General features: G+C 30.1%; 1 protein-coding gene across 9 annotated transcripts; it reads right to left on the reverse strand.

Annotated features, from left to right (window-relative positions):
* Positions 1–523: 523 nt before the first annotated feature.
* Positions 524–4691, reverse strand: LOC129314401 (uncharacterized). 9 transcript variants are annotated; one of them, XR_008594101.1, is made up of 5 exons: positions 4467–4691; positions 1475–3273; positions 1313–1393; positions 1100–1216; positions 524–906 (listed from the first exon to the last, which is right to left on the reverse strand). XR_008594101.1 is itself a non-coding variant. In XM_054957842.1 (4 exons), exons 2-4 carry the CDS (start codon positions 1853–1855, stop codon positions 892–894), a joined length of 477 nt encoding a protein of 158 aa, XP_054813817.1. In that variant the 5' UTR covers positions 1856–3273; positions 4467–4691; the 3' UTR covers positions 524–891. The 9 variants fall into 9 exon arrangements, 5 of the variants coding, with proteins under 5 accessions (XP_054813817.1, XP_054813819.1, XP_054813816.1 ...); XR_008594099.1 differs by having other exon boundaries at positions 1313–1402; XR_008594100.1 differs by having other exon boundaries at positions 524–912; positions 1313–1402.
* Between the last annotated feature and the right edge of the window lie 15432 nt (positions 4692–20123).

Genomic DNA, 20123 nt, shown 5'->3' on the forward strand with positions numbered 1-20123 from the left:
AAAAATCAAACATATAAATTTTTAAAATTTAATATTTAAAATTTAAGTTGAATTAATTAATCTCTTTAAGATTTATTTGTCATTCTCCTTTTTTGAAAAATCTCCCAAAAAGAACACAATCAATATTTGGCCTAAACAATTCAATATTTGGTTATTAATTTTTAATAACTATGCACAAACAGGGGAAAATACAGTTTAATCAACTCATTATACATTTGCAGTTAATTTGGACATATCTATAGGCTTAAAGTGAAAACAATTTCCCCGCGTGTTGCAAAAAGATGTTAAAGAAAATCAACTTTTAGGTTAATTCGGTGTTGCTTGACACTTCTTTGGAAGCTGATAACAATAAAGTTATTATTTTTCATTTTGTACATGGCGAAGCAACATAAGACGATTCATTTTTCCTTTATGCTGCCCAACCAAAAAAAAAAAAAATCAACCTTTAGATAAAAATAATTTTATATTAAACAACAAATAAATAAACTATAATATATAGAAACGAATGCATAATCTAGAACATTTCGCTAACCTGACTAATGATTACGCAACGCTGATAAAGTTTACATTGAAGCACAAGGAAAATGCCACTTACTATATAGTATGAAGCAGGAAAGACTTGGAAACCTGACATCAATCAAAAACATGCATGCTTTTTTTTTTTTTTGGTAAATGCATGCATCTGTTTTAGTTACAAAGCCAAGCTGATGGTGGATCATATGCACAAAAACTTGGAATAGACTATAATTGGAACTAGTGTTTACTGTCAAAATGGTCCATATGCTGCTACATTCTTGCAAGAGACTTGCTTTGAGCTGTAACGGACGATGAACTTGGACAACTACAAATTGCCAATGCTTCATTGATGCTGAATTATGCTACTTTGTGAAGTTACATCAGTAAGGACTGTTACTAGGAAACATGAAAGGACATTGTAAGTAACTCTGGCTGGACAACAAAACAAATGAAGAAATAAATGTGTGAACAGAAAATAGCAAATCAATTGCTCCACTTATGCAGTTATGGAGCATACAATGTAATGATTCTATAAAAAATTACTAATTTAAATGTAAATGTTGATCTGATTATAGTTATGTACCATGACATCTCTTAACTGAACTGTAGTGCCCCTCGCGATGGCATGCCACAGTCAAGCGATGTCTTTTCTTCTTGGGTTACAAGAGACAAACCAAGGCTTGAGACAATCAAGCAATGTCTGCATTGGAAGAGGACTAAAATTGGAATCCAAGCAAGATTTTCTTTAAAATTCAATGTGCTTTCCATCAACATTCAGTAAAGTCATATCACTTACATGGGGTGATGTAGGCAAAGATGGTACTGACTGGACATTATTCGAAACTGCAGATTCTAAGCTAATCATTCCATATTGCATCTGAGTGCCCTACGAGAGAAATACAATAATGAGAATCATTCAACAATCAATCGGAAAAAAGTCGATTGGTCAAATTCATACCTTAGATTCTGGAGCTTGTGAAGCTGTGACTGTGGAACATGTTTTCCTTCTCTTAGTCTTCAGTTTGTTAAATTTAACCCACTTCTTCAGCCGCCTCTTTCTCCTCATACCATCTCTCTTCTTGAAACTAAGGCTTTGCGCATCAACCTTCTCTGGCAATGCCAAGGAGGTCATGTCCTCTGCATTCGTTTGCTTCTTAAGAATCTCTTCAACTTTCTTGCTTATTTTTAGCATGGCTTCATGGAACATAGCAAATGTCTTGGGACATTCTGATGCTTCAGCAGCTAATCTTAACAGCATGTAACAAAGTTGTCCAAATCGGTCTGAGCTTTCTTCAACCCCATTTCCCATGATTTCATAGGACAAATAGCGTTTTGCCATTCTTGTCCACCTCTTTAATATATATATTGGTGAGGAAGTATCTTCACATCATGCAAATCATATATTTTCACAGCATGACAGTATAATATTCCCCAACTTTCAAACAATTTACAACTACATGAAATTGACTTGTCAACAGGATCAAAAGAAACTTTCCATTCTCCCTCTTCTTCATGCATTGTCACTGCATATTCAAATATCAATTGCATCTCATTTCTATGTGGTGCAAGAGCAGCAAAGGATCGATCCCATTGTTCTTGGAATAAGTCAAATATAGTGGGTGTGTAAATCTGAACGAGCTGTTGTAACATAGGTGAATACTTGGACTTTAATCTTGGCATCTGTTTCCGCATCTCAAAATGCTTTGACTGCCTATAACGATTGCCTTCAACAGCTCGTTCAAAGTTCTCAAAGAACTGAACAATATCAAGGTCAAGGTTTGTAAAAGATTTTACCATGGCATTGATGCTTTTATTGGGTTGGTTGATCTGCATGCCAAGTGTGAGAACATGCTTCATATAACATGCTGCCCACTTTTCCTTTACCTTGTATAGTGAATTCAACCATGTGTCATCTTCCACACTGTAAGCAGATAGCAGCTTGCTCCAAGCAGCATCAAACTGTGTTTCCTTACCATAGTCACACACGCACCTCTTAAAATCAATTAAAAATGGCGATTCAACTTCCATTAACTTTCCAAGATGTTTGATCCCATTTTTCAGTATATACCAAGAGCATAAAACATGCTTCACCCCAGGAATTACCTCAAGCAAGGATCTTGCTATGACCTGATCTTGGTTTGTAAAAACAGTAAGTGGTCTTTTTTACTTATGTGCCTTCAAAAAGTTTTTGAAAAGCCATTTGAATGAATCAATTGTCACATCATAGAGCAATGCCACCCCAAAAATTACCTGACCTCTGTGGTGATTCAAACCAGAAAAGATTACAAGTGGTCGATGGTCATGGCCAGTACAATATGTCGTCTCCAACGATACTGCATCTCCAAAATAAGAGTAATCAATCAACATCCATACATCAACCCGAAATACATTTGTTATCTTCTCTTCCACATCCAGCTGTAAAGCATAGTAAAAGAGCGGATCTTCTGTCCTCTTCTGTTGAAAATATCGTAAGAGAAAACCTGCTTCACATACATCATGGCCCGTTGCCTCTTGGTCTTTAGCTAATACTTTGCACCCTCTTGACAATAGCCCAAATTGGCACTACCATGAACAAGTCCTCTCGCCAACTCAAACGATGCATTTTGTTGGAGTCCATCATTCTCTGCCATGTTAATATCACAGGTTTGAACTTCAATTAATATTTGCTAAGATGTTGACATTTGCTGCAATGCCACTTCTAATGTATCAAATCGTAGACCAATTTTGGATGTCAAATCAATCGTTATAGAATAGAACCTGAAACAGAAAACTAATAAGAAGTTATACAGGTTCTTTTTCACCAAGGATAAATAAATATAAATTTTTTGAGTCTTAATCATTTGAGGATTAATGCAATACACATATTGATTCAACGGAAACAGGTTATGTCAATAAAGCGATCAAACTAATCATATTAGCCATGATAAGATTGGAGCAAACACGAATACAGCATATCTGGTTAGAAGGGCAAATTAACCCTATCTTACAATGTCTGTTAAAGGAGCAATCAATTAATTAGGCTTGGGCATAAATGTATTGCAATTTTTGTCAAATATAGAATTTGAAAATAAATAAAAAAACTAATGATAATAACTATCACAGATTAACACAAGCAGCAACGAAGAATGCAAGCTAGTAATATACAAATATTGAATTCAATCAGTCCAAAATGAGATCAGCACAGAAGCAGCCTAGCAATATTCAAAAATAATAAACCACCTAAGGCATCAATGAACAACAACCCTCCAATCACAAAATATTGCCAGTGGGCCCTTCCCTCTGAATGATTTATATTTAGTGGCTAATGACAATTAGAGCAGAAATGGATGTGAGATAACATAACATCTATCCCAAGCCCTTTGCTTACAAGAAAAACCCATACTTCACTCCCTGTTTGATTTGGCCAGACAAGATACTCCACACTCAACTCTGTAAGTTATGCACTTCCATAGCAAGTAAACTCAAACCTCAGAACCAGGAGAACAGGAAGGAATGGAATTCTGCAACCAAACCCACCCGCGAAGAAACACTTCTTGAATGGAAAACGGAAGAGATGGAGATGTCAAGAACAAAAACGTTAGAAAATTGATTTCGCTAGCAGGAATTGAGATACAGCCAATCCAGTTCAGACACTGGGGTCAAAGCTCCAAAACTAAAACCCAAACTACAATAAATATAATCTTCTAAGAATTTTTTACATCTTGCCTGATGCAGCAGAGGGAAGCTCAATGGTTGGACAGAAATGAAATAACATCTTTTCGTTAGAAAGAAGCAGAACAACGTTGTGTCTATAATAAAATCAACGCGAACGCGTGACCACTGTATCTGGGCGCCATGCATGAGCGTTGTAAGAATCAAAACCAAAATGCTAAAAATCATCAAAATGAAAAGTAAAAGACATATACGACAACCATCGATTAAAATAAGCAGAATAACGGATGGCTTTTTACCTATTGAACCTTCATTCAATTCTGGTTCTCGTACTCGTGCGATTTCGATTTTCCTTGCTAGTTGCTGAGAGTGAACGCTGCTTTCCTCACACTTTATATTTGATTTTAGGGTTGAGATTTTGAAGGAAATTCAAGAGACACTTGCAAGAAAAGAGAGAAGTGAGAAATTAGCGGGAAAAATCGGTACTGAGAGGGAGGGAAAAGTGTTGAGACTTTTGAGATCATTTTTCGTAGAGAATGCCCATAAATGACGAAGGACACAATAGCATTAGCATCCGAAGGCAAATTGACCATCATGTTAACAGTGGCGTTGCCACGTGTTAGTGATGGGCAAATGCATCCCATTACTTTAGAAATTATTATAAATATGGTATGAAAATTTTATACTCCTTATTCTTGTTCCTCTACCCTTTTTAAACTAAAGAAAAAATTTTCGGCTGAAAAACTTATTAAATATAAAATAATTTAATAATTTATATAAAATATGAAGAATATATTTGTATAAATGATCATATCAATTTGGTCATTATAATTTAAAAAAAATGATAATTAATTTATTTATGTTATTATAATTTTAGTTTTATAATATAATTATTATCTTTAAAAAATATTAATTTTTTTATTAAATTATTCCGGACCCCTTAGTTTCGTATCCTGGCTCCGTTATTGCATGTTATCCAAAACAAAAAACAAAAAAAATTATGTTTTAAAATATTATACCTTTAAAAAATCCTCATCAAGATGGCTACAAATTGAAACTTGGTCTAACAGATGCTGGGTCCCAAATTTTTTCTTGTGCTAGATATATATATACAACCTGGCGTTTATCATACTGATTTTGATACAATTAAAAAAAAAATGTTAGAACGTTACAAGCCGCATTTTCTCTCTCCTCACGCATCATCCTCCATTTTCTATTTCTTTAGCCCAGCGATCCTCATACCTTTTATACTTATACAAAAGTTACAAACAATTCTCCCTCTCTTCTCATATATATATATATATATATATATAATATAATAAATTTCTTAAATAAAATTATGTATCTATATTATATAAATTTTAAATAAAAAATATTCAATTATAAATATTTTGGTAAGAAATTGTGTATATGTTTTAAATTATAAGAAATTTATCATTCATCTAATTTTTAATATGTAATAAAAAAATTTATATTCACTAAAAGTTTCACGATGGTTTGGAATTTGTCTATATTTTATCAAATTTATTGATATAAGTATTTAATATGATTTATATTTTTAAAGAAAATAAAAGTGTAAATAATAAAATGGAACTGATTGGTGTATATAAGAAAACTTTTTAAATTCATAACTATTAAATTACATGATTTTAGAGAAATACTTGGGTAGATCGGATACACCACCTCATTTGTGGTCTGTCTAATAAAAACATGACATTTAGATGACATTAAATATAAATTACTTTTAATATTAATGATAATAGAGGAAAAAATGTAAAAAATTAAATGTGCATTCTGTTATAAAAATAAAATTAATTTAAAAAATATTACACAAGATTTTATTTATATTACTTGAAATATTTTAATTGGACAGACCATAAATGATGTAGTGCATCCAGTCTACCAAAATATTTCTCTTATTTTTAATTATAAATTGAATTAGATTCTTTGTTTGGGAATTTAAAAACATTCCTATCAATTACTCTCAATGGTGAAAATTGCTTTACAAGGATTATGCTACTTGTTTGGAAGTTGGATTTTCTCTTCTGCAAAGGAGAGCAGAGGAGAGACTATTGCAAATCTAAATTATTAAATTGAATTTAAAAATTTAAATTTAATTTAAATAGTTTAAATTTGCAGTGAAGAAGCAGTGGACAAAAAAGGCATAGGAAAGAAACTCACCTCTCCTGATTGGGTATCACAAAGGTTTTTGATCTTATCACTCAAAGTCTTACATGTATTCTCTTAAGTGGAACACTCCTCTAATAAGGCAGTTATATAATTATTATATTGCTAATAAACTTTTGTCAACTCCTATCAAAACAAGTCAAATAGCTAAATGTAGACTTGAATCATTAGAATTCAAACCAGAAGCTTGCACATATCAAATTTCTCATTTTTCTTAAGCTCAACCCTATTTATCATCTGAAGAGGTTTAAGGTTGTCAAGTTGGGCCATAAAAACTACATAACTTTATTTATTTCTTTTAATTTAAGTTTCTAATTATGATAATAAACATGTAAACTACAGATGATCACTTTGCCTTGGTTGAAAAAAAAACAAGAAGAAGAAGAAGAAGAGGAAAAAAAGTAAAACCGGCTAGCCCAAGCCTGCATTTTAGTTTTTACTAGCTTATTGCAACTGGGCCCAAAAACCCTTATACAATGACAATTAGGGATCCCTAAAGCTATTAGTTTCAATTAGAGATCCTAAATTATTAAAATCTTAATAATGAATCATGATTCTTACTTAAAATTAAAAAATTGCTAATAGTTTAAAATGCCCCTCAAAAGTGATTCTAAGTGACTATTGTATATTTATAAGTGTCCTTGAAAAGTTTTAAAAATGAATTTTAGTTTCTTGTTGAAAACAATCTATTTCCAACAATTGTTCCTTAGTTTTTCAATTAAAATTAACAATATTTACATCTCAAGATAGTAATTTCAATAGTATCATTTTTTTCATTTTTCAAGTGGTGTCTATTAACAAGTATAAAATTCAGAAGTGATTGGGTTATATTTAGAAGTGATGTTAATACATTTTCAAGTGACTATTGTATATTTACAAATGCCCTTAAAAAGTTTTAAAAGTAAATTTTAGTTTCATATTAGAAAACAATCTATTCTTAACTATTATTTTTTAGTTTTTCAACTGAAATTAACAATATTCTCATCTCATAATAGAAAATTCACATGTTTTTAATTCTAAGTAAGCATCTCTAATTATAAAGGATGTTCTTAAGTGTTATTTTTTCTTTAAAAAAATCTCCTTTAAAAAAAAAACCCACCTTGAGGTAGAGCCGGGAATTTGGGGGGGTCAAGCTTATTTGGGCTCGGCCCGAATAGGCCTGGCCCTAATAGCCCCGAACCCAAATAGGCCTGTGTCATTGAAAAGCCCAAATAGCTAAGCCCGGCCTGAATTCCTTCAAGCTTCAGGCGGCCCGAATATTCAAATTTAATTTTTAAAATTATTTTTAATTATTTTTTTACTTTGAAATTAATTATTTTATTTTATAAAAAATATAAAATATATTTTTTTAATACTTAAATGATATTTAGGACTCACGTATATGGTATTTTAGTATAAAATGATCTAAAATTTAAAGAATTAATTAATATTTATTATATTTTATATATTTTTTAAAAATATAATTTTTTTATTTCGGTATTCGGGCCAAGCTCGAACCCGATCGGCTTGGCCTGAATTTTTTCGGGCCTATTCAGGCTAACCCGAATAGGCCCAAATATAAAAAAAAAATCCTTTTTTTAAGCTCGATCCTAAAATTTTTTGGGCCAATTCGGGCTAGTCCGTCGGGCTTAACTTGAATTACCAGCTCTACCTTGAGGGGGATGGGGGTATCTCCACTCCCCCCTATGTTTCCTCTTCATTTTCTTAAAATAAAAAAAATTAAATTATTAAAAAAAGATAAAAATAATAAAAAAATGACATCATTCTATCATCATCCTACGCATGATTTAATTTTTTTATATTTATTAAAAAATATAAAAATATTACCAATATGTTTTATTATTAATTTGGGTAGTCCAAAGTTAATATGAGTGGTTCAAACTTAGTGCTAAAATTCTTTATAAATGGATCATTGAGATATATTTTGAACAGTGAATATTTAATATTAAAATTATAAAAAATTTAACATTAAATTTGGACTATTGATATTAAATCTAGATTGTCTAAACTAGTTAGTAGATTTAATAATTTTTATTAATTTTTGTAAACTAATTTTACAGATTATATCTAGAGAGTGGAAGTTTAATATTAAAATTGTAAAAAATTTTAATATTGAATTTGGATCATCAATAATAAATCTAGATTATCCAAATTGATAATTAGATTTTTTATTTTATAAATTTTTATAAATTGACTATCTACATATAATTTGTACAATGAAAGTTGAATATTAAAATTATAAAAGAAATTAATATTAAATTTGAGCTATCCAGATTAAATCAGGACTGTTCATATTACTACTCAGTTTTAATAAAAAGATTTATACTTTTTATTTTAAGAAATTTTAAATAAAAAAAGAAAAATATTTAATCTGAACCATGTGTAAGGGGGAGAAGCCGGGCTTGACAAATTAAGGGTGATTTTTTTATTATTTTCTGTATTTTTTAATAATTTAAATTGTATTATTTAAAAAAATGGAGGAAAAATGAAGAGGGGAAAAGTGGAGACACTCCCCCCCCCCCTCCCCCACCAACCCAAAAAAAACCCCAAAAGGGGGAAATTGACCTTGAAATTGACCTTAAATGAACAGCTTCTAATAGGCCCAATTTCTATTGATGGCTCTAGCAGGCGAGACATTGGAGCGTGTTTTACTTCGTTGGAAAACTGGAAAATGTCCACACCAATCTTTGAGTTTGAATAAGTCGATTATTTTTCTTTGTTTTAATCTGTACTATATTTCAACTGGTATAACAGAATAAAACTGAAAGTAGAGAAGGGGGAAAAAAAAAGAAAGAAGAAGTACAAACAATTCTTAAATAAAAAAATTAATTACTACAAAATTTATTAACAACTGAATTAAGAAAAATAACAACACATTGTGTTGTCAATAGCTTTAATCATATTATTAATGAATCTTGAAATAATTAATTTTTTTATATGGAATTTCAACAAAATTCTCAAAAAAACAAAAAATAGTGAGATTGTGTCTTTTGGCTTGCCAGAAACGAGAACAATTTTCAAAGAATCAAATAGTTCAAAACATAATATTAGAAAAAGTTTTAAAAAATTTAAAAAAACTAACAAATTCAAAAAAATAGACTCTATTAAAAACTGACTTCATTTGTGGACCCTTACATGTATATAATATAATTTAAGAATATTTTTCAAAAAAATATTGACAAGTATAAGTACAAATGCAGATACTTTTAAATTTATTCATTCCTAATTTAACTAAGATTCACCTATATTTAACAAATTATAAAAATATAATTTATAATATTATTAATTTATGGTTTTGTGTTATTATCTCAACAATTAAACATATTGTAGATTTATTCTTGTGTGTGTGTAATAGGCATTTAATATAGTTTTTATTTAATTATTATATTACTAGTTTGACCATCAATCTAATTAGTTAGGCTATAAAAATTAAAAACTGCTAACTTTTTTAATTTAACATCCAATCCGATTTTTAAAATATGGGTTTAATGTTAAATTGTTAAGTGACTTGGACGAAATGTCATAATTCACAGCAAAGATGACAATCGACCTATCATAGAGTTTATCTAAGTCAAGCTAAGTAAAATTGGTTCGTACCATTCATTCCCTTCTAGCATTGAATACTATGATCCTACAAAATAAGATGGGAGAATATTGATAAAGAATGCATGAAAGAATTTAATATCTTATTATAAGGACCCTAGACTGATCAGATACTTATTAAAACAATAATTTCACTTATTAATGTGTTAATGTTTACTTATCAAAAATTCTTATAAAATATTAAATTCTTTTAAGAATTCTTCATTAGTTTTCTCCCAAATAAAGTTTTCCCGTGCTTAAATTTCTTCATCCAAATTGATCAACTTACTACTCCCAATATATAAGCCGGTGATTTGGGCAAATCAAGTTTGTTCGAGTTGAGTTCAATTTGGGTTGAGTTTATTCAGATCGAGCTTTAAGTATTCTATCCTCTTAAAAAAATCTATATACTCTCTCTATTAAAAAATATAAGACATTTTTTGAGAAGTTGGATGTTCAAAAATGTAAGGCATTTTTCTTTTTAGTCTTTTGAGATATAATCATTGTCTTTTTTTTTTAAAGTCCCTTGGTGATAGTGACTTTATATTTATTATAGAGTGTTTAATAAAGATAAATATGAAAAAATAGGGTTAGTTTGAAAGTAAGTAATTACTTTATTAGGGGTGAGATTCGGTTAAAAATCCCTTACACTTTTGAATGGAGGGAGCAGAGGTTAATCTCTAAAATTTCATGTTATTTCATCACATTTTCCTTATATTCTAATCCATTTTAGCTCAATTGTATATATTTTTATTGACCAAATTAGGAAAATATATATTTTATTTTGGATTTGTATTATTAGCTTTGATTTGATATTTTTGATCTAATTTCATGTTATTTTGGTTTAAGATTTAATTAGATATATTTTTGGACTTTTTTTAATGCTTTTAGAAGGCTTTTGGATGAAGAAATCAAGTGCAAAAAGGATAAATTTCGTTAATTGTGAAAACAGTTCAAAACTGCCAAACTCGTTAGAAAGCCGCAACTTTCATTCGCGACTTTCGTCATTATCAAAAAAATGCTGCATTTTATTTATCTGAAATTGGTTGGGTAGGACATATATATGCTGAGAGCTCGACCCAGAATGCATTCTACTCACTTTTAGACAATTTAAAGCTTAGGTGTGCTAGGGTTTAGGCATTGGAAATACTTGAAGTAAGGGAATTGAGTTTTGAAGATATTTGGAGCTTCTTTTCTTTGATTTTTCTATTCCTCTTCCCTTTCCTTCTTGTAATCTCGTAATGGCTGTGAATATCTTATGTATATGTAGCTTTTTCATGTTTATAAATAGCTAAACTCTTTACTTTAGGATTATTTTAAACCTTTGAATGGATTAACATTAAGTTTCTCCTCTCTTTTTGTAATTAATGATATATATGTGTTTATTTTACTCTTTCTTTAATGCTTCTAAGTGATTGGCGACCATTTAGATGTTGGGTTCACTTAATTGATGCTTGAAAAGACTAGGTTGAGTGTAGAACTTGGGTAAAATAATACAAAAACTTGATATTTATAGGTTGAATGAATAGTTTTGTTAGTAAAATAGAGATATACTTGCTAGCCTTGTATGGCCACATAAGGTTTGGCATTTAAAATTGAGTTTTATTAATTGTAACAAGAGATTAGGCATTAATTAATTTAACTAAATACTTTTTCATGACTTGAGAGAGCTTATCCAAGTATTTTTAGAGCCCTAGGTTAGTACTTATTTTTATTAAAAACATTTAAGAGAGGAGGTGATTTTGGTGTTATGAAGTGCAAGAGAGATAAACAATCTTAGGTCCCAATTTATGTTTGAAGTTTGCGAATCAATTACTTTTCTTTATTTTCTAGTGTTAATTTAATTAGCAAAATCATTTTTACCTAACTTTTTATGGCTCAACTTGATTGAATTTACTTAGCTTTTTGTTTGATCATTGTTTTTGAACAAATTCTCGAGGTAATAATACTTTACTTTCATTATATTACTTGTTATGACCTATGCACTTGCGGTCAGGCTTATTTAGATCAAGCTCAATTCAGGCTAGGCTTATTTAGATTGGGCTTAAAGTATTATACCTTCTTAAAAAAGCCTATATAATTAAGCCTGGTCCTAATTTTTTTCAGGCGGGTTTGAGCTGGCCCGTCGAGCTTGGCTTGAATTAACAGCTCTATCAACTTACTTCCCTTATAGAACCTGTAACATGCTCAAAAGTTATCGAACATATATATATATACATATATATTTTTAGCTTACGAATGAAACCATGTTATGTTATATCGATAATGTTAGAGTATATAACATAATATACCATTGTCAAGAGTCTTAACATGGTGATTAAAAATAACAAGAAATATTTATGTGACAAATATAAATAAATCAAAATACAAATATAAAAAGCCTATTTGATCCAAAATATAGAATTGGCATAAAAGGGTGCTATTAAGATAGAATAGTGCTATGATTTTTTTCTTTTTTTTTTTGTTCATAAAAAAAGGAGGAGGAGGAGGAGGATGAAGAGAGGAGGATGGAATTAAGGATTAATGAGCAAATAGGACCTTGAACTTTTGCTCGAAAATTGCCCTAGATCCTAAACTCTTCAAATATAAAAAATAAATCCTAAACTTTTATATTCATAGCAAAATAAACCCTAACCACTAAATTTTTAACATCGTTATTGTCAATGCTAGCATTGTTCAAGGTTTATTTTTCTATAAATTTAACTCTGACTGTTATAGTATCTGCATAAACAGTAATGGTGTTAACAAAGTTAATAATCAGGGTTTATTTTATATATTTTAAGAGTTCAAAGTCTAAGGCGATTTTCGAGTAAGAGTTCAGGGTTCTATTCACTTATTAACCCTAGAATTAATGCAACCAAATTTTTTTTATTTTTTTAAATAAGGGCATTTTAGTAAATCAATATTAAAAAAATTTCCATTAAGTCCCATGAGGTTTTAGAATTGTTTTTACATTTCGTAAAACTTCTTGATAATTAGAATCTTTCTATGTAACTTTGTGATTTTCCTAATAATTAATGAGGGAAGATGTTTTGAATAAATTAAATGTTATATTTATTCCATTCAATGGTATGATTGGAAAGTTGATAAAATTTTTAAAAAATCAAGATTTCAATAATTTTTTTGAGAAATATAAATTAATTAATAATGACTTATGTTGTTGACAAAAAAATAGTGACTTATATTGTAATCTGGTGAAAATATATACCAGTATAGATGATAAATAGAATTTAATAAAAGACAAGGAATATTTAGACAATATGCATATTCAGATAGTATTGTTGAACCTTAGTTTTAATTATTATAAAATAGAGAAGATTTTGTTTAACAAGAAAATTTAATTATGTTTAATGGAAATTAAAGGCAATTGGTCTCATATGCTTTAAACTTTGTTTCTCTAAGTTATTCTATCCTTATACCCATACTATTTTAATTATATTGGAATAAGCGTGAATCTTCTAAATTTTTAAGTCTTGATTCTATGTTATTCTCTCTGAGCTAAGTATTTAACTTTTCTCATAATTATTCTTTACCTTAATTTATTATTTGAGAAACTTTTCAACTGGATATAATTTTTCATTCATCATCTTTGAACACTAAAGCTTCTTTGTTTGTGTTACTCCTCTATACCAAAATAATATGGTCATGCTAGTATTGTGATCTCTTATTCTCACATAATCCTTTGGACCGGCACCAGCATACTCTTCATCCCTTAGTCTTTATACTAGTATTTGTTATATCGGTATAATGGCTTTATTTCCTTAAAACTTCTCTTATATTGATATAGTCACCTTATTTCCTTTAAATTTCACTTTAAACTACTATTCCAATACAAACATCCTTATTTGGTACAGACATCTTATATGGATACAAACATGCTTACAATACCCTCACTAATCCACAATTAACATGAAACCTAAGGCAATTATCAAACTGGTCCAATTAGCTTACTAGATTTGTAATATTCACATAAAGATGGGATCCCAAGTTTTTAAGTTAAATGAATACACAATAGTGTTTTACAAACTAAAGTAATAGTAAATATAAATACAGAAACATGGGATACCTTCAATAATTTTCAAAACTGTGAAAGTCCTATTGTCCCCCAAACTGGGCAGTGTGCTGCGGCTTAGTGCCACAATGTGTTGTAGCATAGGCGTAATATGCTATAGCACATTGCATGTTTTGATAGTATTTTGTTGTCATTTGATAGCAGTTTGAGCAACTTCTAACTTGCTCCAAATCTCCGTCTATTGTTCCATTGAGATTATTTAAGTGTCAATAGAAAGCTCTTTTCAAACTCTTGCTATTGGCATGTGTTTTACCTCCAAAATATTTCATACAAAAGAGTAGGACCCCTAAACACATTTTCATACTTTTCTCAATCAAATGGTGTCCAAAATCCATATATAGGTGCAAAAGCTATATTTACCACCTAAATCATACTCAATAGACTTAAGACCACATGTGCAAAACACCACATACAAGATTAACTATAAGAACTCATTTCCAAGCCTCAAGCCCTCAATACAACAAAGGGAGAATTTCATTTAAAGACCTAAGAAGAAACATATTTTTTAGTGGGTCCCAAAAGATTCTAAAACTTTAGTTCAGTCCTCTAGGATTAAATTGAAAACAAGTTAAACATAAAAAAGATGAAAATACCCTTAGTTCAAATATTTTTAAAAAAACCACTAACCACCGCTGCTAGTGACCGAAGCCTCATTGGTGACGACAGCCATTGGACCTCTATCGCTGAAGCTCCGATTGCTGGCTGGACCATTGTCAGCAATGGTTAGAGAATTAATTTCTCTAAAGGTGGCCAAGGTGGGTGTAGAACTTAAGATCCTTTAGTTCACCAAAAGGTTTTAAACCACCATGCCATTTAACCAATTCAATCATATAATACATAAAATTATATATATAATAAACCTTATTTTCAAACCACTTAATCATTACGTTACTTATTAATCACATAATTTTACTTATTAATACATTAACAAGACTTGTTAATTACTTAACTTTTCTTATTAACTCCATGACTCCAACAATAGAACTAAATTGCTTATTAATTGCTTAACTAAACTCGTTAATACCTTAACAAGATTTATCAATTACTTAACTCTCCTTATTAAATTTGTGACTTACGCAACAGAGCTACATTAATTGTTAATCGTGTAACTATAATTGTTAATACCTTAATAGGATTTGTTAATTACTTGATTTTACTTCTCAAATCCATAACTCCTTCAACTGAACTGTATTACTTGTTAATCATGTAACTTTACTTATTAATTATGCAACAATACTTGTTAATTGTGTAGCTTGACTTGTTAATACCATAATAAGACTTGTTTAATTGTTGTTCTAAAAAAGCAACTAAATTACTTGTTAATTGCATAACTTTATTTGTTAATTCCTCAACAATACTTGTTAATTATCTATTGTCACTTGTTAAATGAATATATAATTTACATAAAAAAATTGAGTTTATTAGATAACAAAAGCGACGACAGTCAAGTCTCCTTTATCAATATTTATCAAACTAGATACGTAATTATATAAGCATATCCAGAGAGAGAGAGAGAGATATATATATATATATATATACCCTAAAAAATATAATATCAACAATTAAAATTAAAGAAATAACAACTATATTATGCTTTTAACAAGTATACCTCTTGTCATAATACTTAAGAGGTTTGAAAATAAGATTTATTATACAAATAATTTTGAGGGAGTCACAGAATTAATGTGTAAAGTTGCATAATTAACAAGTTAAGCTACGTAATTAACAAGTATTGTTGTGTAATTAACAAGTAAAGTTACATAATTAACAAGTAATGTAGTTCAATTGAAAGAATCATGAATTTGACAAGTAAATTCAAGTAATTAACAAATCCTATTAAGATATTAACAACTATAGTTACGTGATTAACAAGTAATGTAACTCTGTTGTGGGAGTCACAAACTTAACAAGAAGAATTAAATAATTGACAAGTTCTATTAAGGTATTAACAAGTATAGTTAAGTGATTAACAAGTAATTTAGTTCTGTTGTTGGAGTCATGGAGTTAACAAGTAAAGTTACGCAATTAATAAGTAATGTAATAATCAAATGGTTTGGAAATAAGATTTATTATATATATAATTTTATGTACTATATGATTGAATGGGTTGAATGGCTTGGTGGTCTAAAACTTTTTAATGAATCAAGGAATCTTGGGTTCTACACTAACCTTAGCCAGCCACTGCTAACGATGGTTTAGCCAATAACCAGAGCTCCGACGATGGAGGTCCAGTGGTTGTCATTACTGGTGAGGCTCCGATCATTGACAGTAGTGCTTCAGCGACGATGGCTAGTGTTTTTTTTTTAATATTTAAACTGAGGGTACTTTCATATTTTTCACATTCAACATATTTTTAATTTAATCCTTGAGGACTGTACTGAAATTTTAGAATCTTTTGGAACCTACCAGAAAATATGTTTCTTCCAAGGTCTTTAAATGAAATTCTCCTTATAAAAAACAACAACAGGGGAGGTCAATCATTTGCATTTAATCAAGATTCTTGCATGGTGAACAATAAGAATCCTCCCTATACTTGCACTATTATTTTAGCCATATTAAAGTTAATCAAATTTACACACAACATACTAGGACCCAAAATACAACAATAAATCATAAACCTCCACATAATGTAAGTATATACAAATGCATTCACAGTCGTTTAATCACACAAAACAAATAAATTTAGTAGGGAGGCTTTACAATAGGGATAGCAAAATTCCTAAGCCTTCGGAGTTCTTCCCTTTTCTACAACCAAGCTAGATCCTGTAAAATATTAAAAAAGAGGAGTGAGTACAACTACTCAATAATAAAAGTATATCTATCTTATGCAATTTTTTTTATTAATGGACAATAAAATATGTGCAACATTTATACACACAAATATTTGGCATATTGCAAGAAAATTCACATTTTATCGTGCTAACTCACATATTTACTTCATCTCATTTATACTTTATTCACAATTACACGTTGCCACATAATGACAATCACATGATAATAATATCAACAATTATCTCAACTTGTCACAAACTTAATAGCCATGTGACAATTTGAATATAAATGCATGATCTAACTATCATTATATCCTTCTTATACCTTCTGACTGAAACCGTAAGCTATTACTTAATTAGGGCTCCATTCGTGTGAATAGACTACCCAAGCTATTGTGGGGAGTGAACCGGCTAAAGATCAGTACACTCACTCTTGGACCACATTTTTCCTCATTCTTGAATTCTTAGGGTGTTGTAAACTTTAGGCTAATCTCCTCGACAAACTGGTAAAGTTAGCTAGATTTAAGTTCCTTGACAAATAATGGGACAGTCCCTCAATAAGCAGTAGGATAAGGCTTACCCCTCAATTCTAACGATTGGTAGCCATTGCCATGTGGATTTTTATCTACTCTTCTACTTAAACAAACTCATGTCAAAAAGATCATGCTATATGCTAACTCAATTCACACCTTCACTTACTCAATGTTAACACATTGGGTTTACATTAATACAGTATCCATGTGAGTATCACTAGTATTTTCACAAATATTTACTATATCAATTCTCATTTAATGTGCATATAGCATTCACATGCTAATAAAATCACATTATCATCTTATCAACTATACAAATCATATATTTCAACCCATTATTATGGTATGTACATGTTTTCAAAGTCATGAAGCAATTAAAGACAACATAGAATAATTAATACTTTCCATATATTGCACACATCTTTATTCATAAAGTTTAATCTTCTAAGCCTATCATTTTGTTTTTACAACATACTCAATGAACAAATAACTATAAAGAAAAGATTTTTTCAGTTACCTCAAACTTTTGAGAGATTAAAGGTTTACCTCTTAAGTTAATGCTTTCAAGCTCAAACCGGTGCATGGACAATTAATCTACAATTAATCATGTCTAAAATCATCATTATCACAATTTTACACAATTTACCCTATTTATTTCAACACTTGAAATGTCCCAAGATGCTTGTTGCTAGCATTTAAACTTATTCATTTGGTTTATCAACCTCCATTAACCCTAACTAATATTATTAAACTCTTGGCTCATCATTCATGGTATTAAACCAACTCCAACAACTTCATTTATTATGAAAATTTAGCGACAAATGCCTCCCTAACAACCAAAACGTGTAAACTCATAAATTTTAGATTTAATTACCTCAAATAATTCCCATTAACTCTATTTAAGTTATTTGGTTCAGACCCATTACCGATACAGACCAAAAATTATCTTCCATTAACAAACCCTAATTTAAAACTTTGTGAAAATGGGTTGGGAAGGGAGAAGAAACAATTAGAGAACTCACTCTTGGAAGGGTTTGATGGCTTATAAACACCTCCAAGGTTCTTAAAATTGAAGCCCTAGCAAAGCAAAGTCATGCTCTTCATTTTTCTCCTTTTACCTCTTTTAATTTTTCAACAAATACGCACTCTTCTTAATCAAAATTTCAGGCCATGAGCTATGGCTCAAGCATCAATTGAGCCAGGCATTATAATGTACTTTGGCTGTGACATGGTATAAGGCATAGAGAATCACATCTATGATATTTTGTGACCATGCACCATGACGGATGCTTTTTGCACTGCAGTAGATGGCACAGAGAGGATCTCCATCCCTTTCTTAGCCTATTACACCATGATGAATCATGGACATGCTAAGGCCTATGGCATAGACCTTTTTAGCATTTCCCCCTTTTGTTAGGCCTATAAGGCTCGAACTCGATCTTGAACTTATTCCTAAGGCTATACACATGCCTAAATGATCCCTCAATCCTCTCTAATCGTACTCTAACTCAATTCTACTCGATTATCTCCTTAATAAACTAAGGGATTGAAATTCAAGATGTTATAGGTACATTCACCATCTATTCTCATATAGTGTACCTCTAATCACTCTCTTTTATGAAAAGCTATTCCGATACAATTCATTTATGCCCATATTATAACTTAGCACTTTATTTTGATTATACTAGTATAGTGAAGTTTATACCAGTACAACTATAAAGAAAAGTACTTTATTTTACATTTTATGACTTGTGAGTTTTGAATCTCACTTGTTACTCATATCTTCATATTCTAAATGTAATGTTTTTAATTTTACCTATCTAAATATCTTCTAAATGCAACCTCGAGTCAGTTTAAACACTTATCAAATCAAACACTTATTAAATAATACTTGTATAGTATTTGGCTCTACTAATATTTTAACATAGAAACCTTTTGTTAGGGAAATAAATGCATATAACCATTACTTTTCTTACTTGCCATGAGCACACAACTCTGCTGAAAAGCACTGTGTTGTTGCCTTATTTTTGAAGAAACTTAAAAGAAAAGAAGGTGAAGAGTCTAACACGTAATTAAATGTATGTAACAAATCATTAATCCACTCCAACTATAAATACTTAAATAGGCACATTTATGAAGACAGTCATAGTGAAAGGGTTATTATGCGATCTTAAGCATTCAGTTTTTTACCAACCTTTTGTTGTTATCTTTATTGCTATTGAACTTAATTAATTGTATATCCACTGTTAGAGAAAAGTATTTGACATTAGTAGTAGTTCATTCTTGAATTTACTCTATTTTTTCATGTTTTCACTTCTTGAAATAGAGAACTACTTAAACTTGGAGAGCTTAAGGGGGTTATTTATTACCTTTGTAAAGGGGAAGTAAATCAGACATGTTGTTTGGGATTGTACTGTGGCAATTAAAAGTCTGGACTAACTTTGGTAGAGTGAGGGAAAAAAATCTCAAATGTGACTTGGAAACTAGATGTAGGCTCAAGCAATTGAAGCTGGATTAGAATAAATAAGAGTGTATTGCTTCTCTACTTACTCTTAATATATTGATGATATTATCCTTTAACTTATCTCTTTTATTATGTAAAATTTGTTAAAATTTTATTTAGTTCAATTCACCCCCTCTTAAAGATATTTACAAGTACCCTTGACTTGTATAGAGATTATAATTTTTTTTAATACAAGGCCACGGTGAAAACTGTGCAAGAGACTAAAAATTAGGTTATATCAGAAGCCATAAAGCTTCTACATGCAATAGGTGGTCTATTAAAGAACGTAGTATTAAAATTATCCTCCG

The sequence above is a fragment of the Prosopis cineraria genome, unplaced genomic scaffold (genome assembly GCF_029017545.1).
Source record: "Prosopis cineraria cultivar Desert tree isolate PC_DT_omini unplaced genomic scaffold, ASM2901754v1 PC6, whole genome shotgun sequence".
In the NCBI taxonomy this organism is placed as follows: domain Eukaryota; kingdom Viridiplantae; phylum Streptophyta; class Magnoliopsida; order Fabales; family Fabaceae; genus Prosopis; species Prosopis cineraria.

Excerpts from the sequence above, each read along its gene's own strand:
- LOC129314401 (XM_054957840.1), bottom strand. The coding sequence starts at position 1,855 with ATGGCAAAACGCTATTTGTCCTATGAAATCATGGGAAATGGGGTTGAA. Across the intron at positions 1,403-1,474 it reads CACAAGCTCCAGAATCTAAG|GGCACTCAGATGCAATATGG; the intron begins GTATGAATTTGA and ends TTTCTCTCGTAG. Across the intron at positions 1,217-1,312 it reads CTTTGCCTACATCACCCCAT|ACATTGCTTGATTGTCTCAA; the intron begins GTAAGTGATATG and ends CTTCCAATGCAG.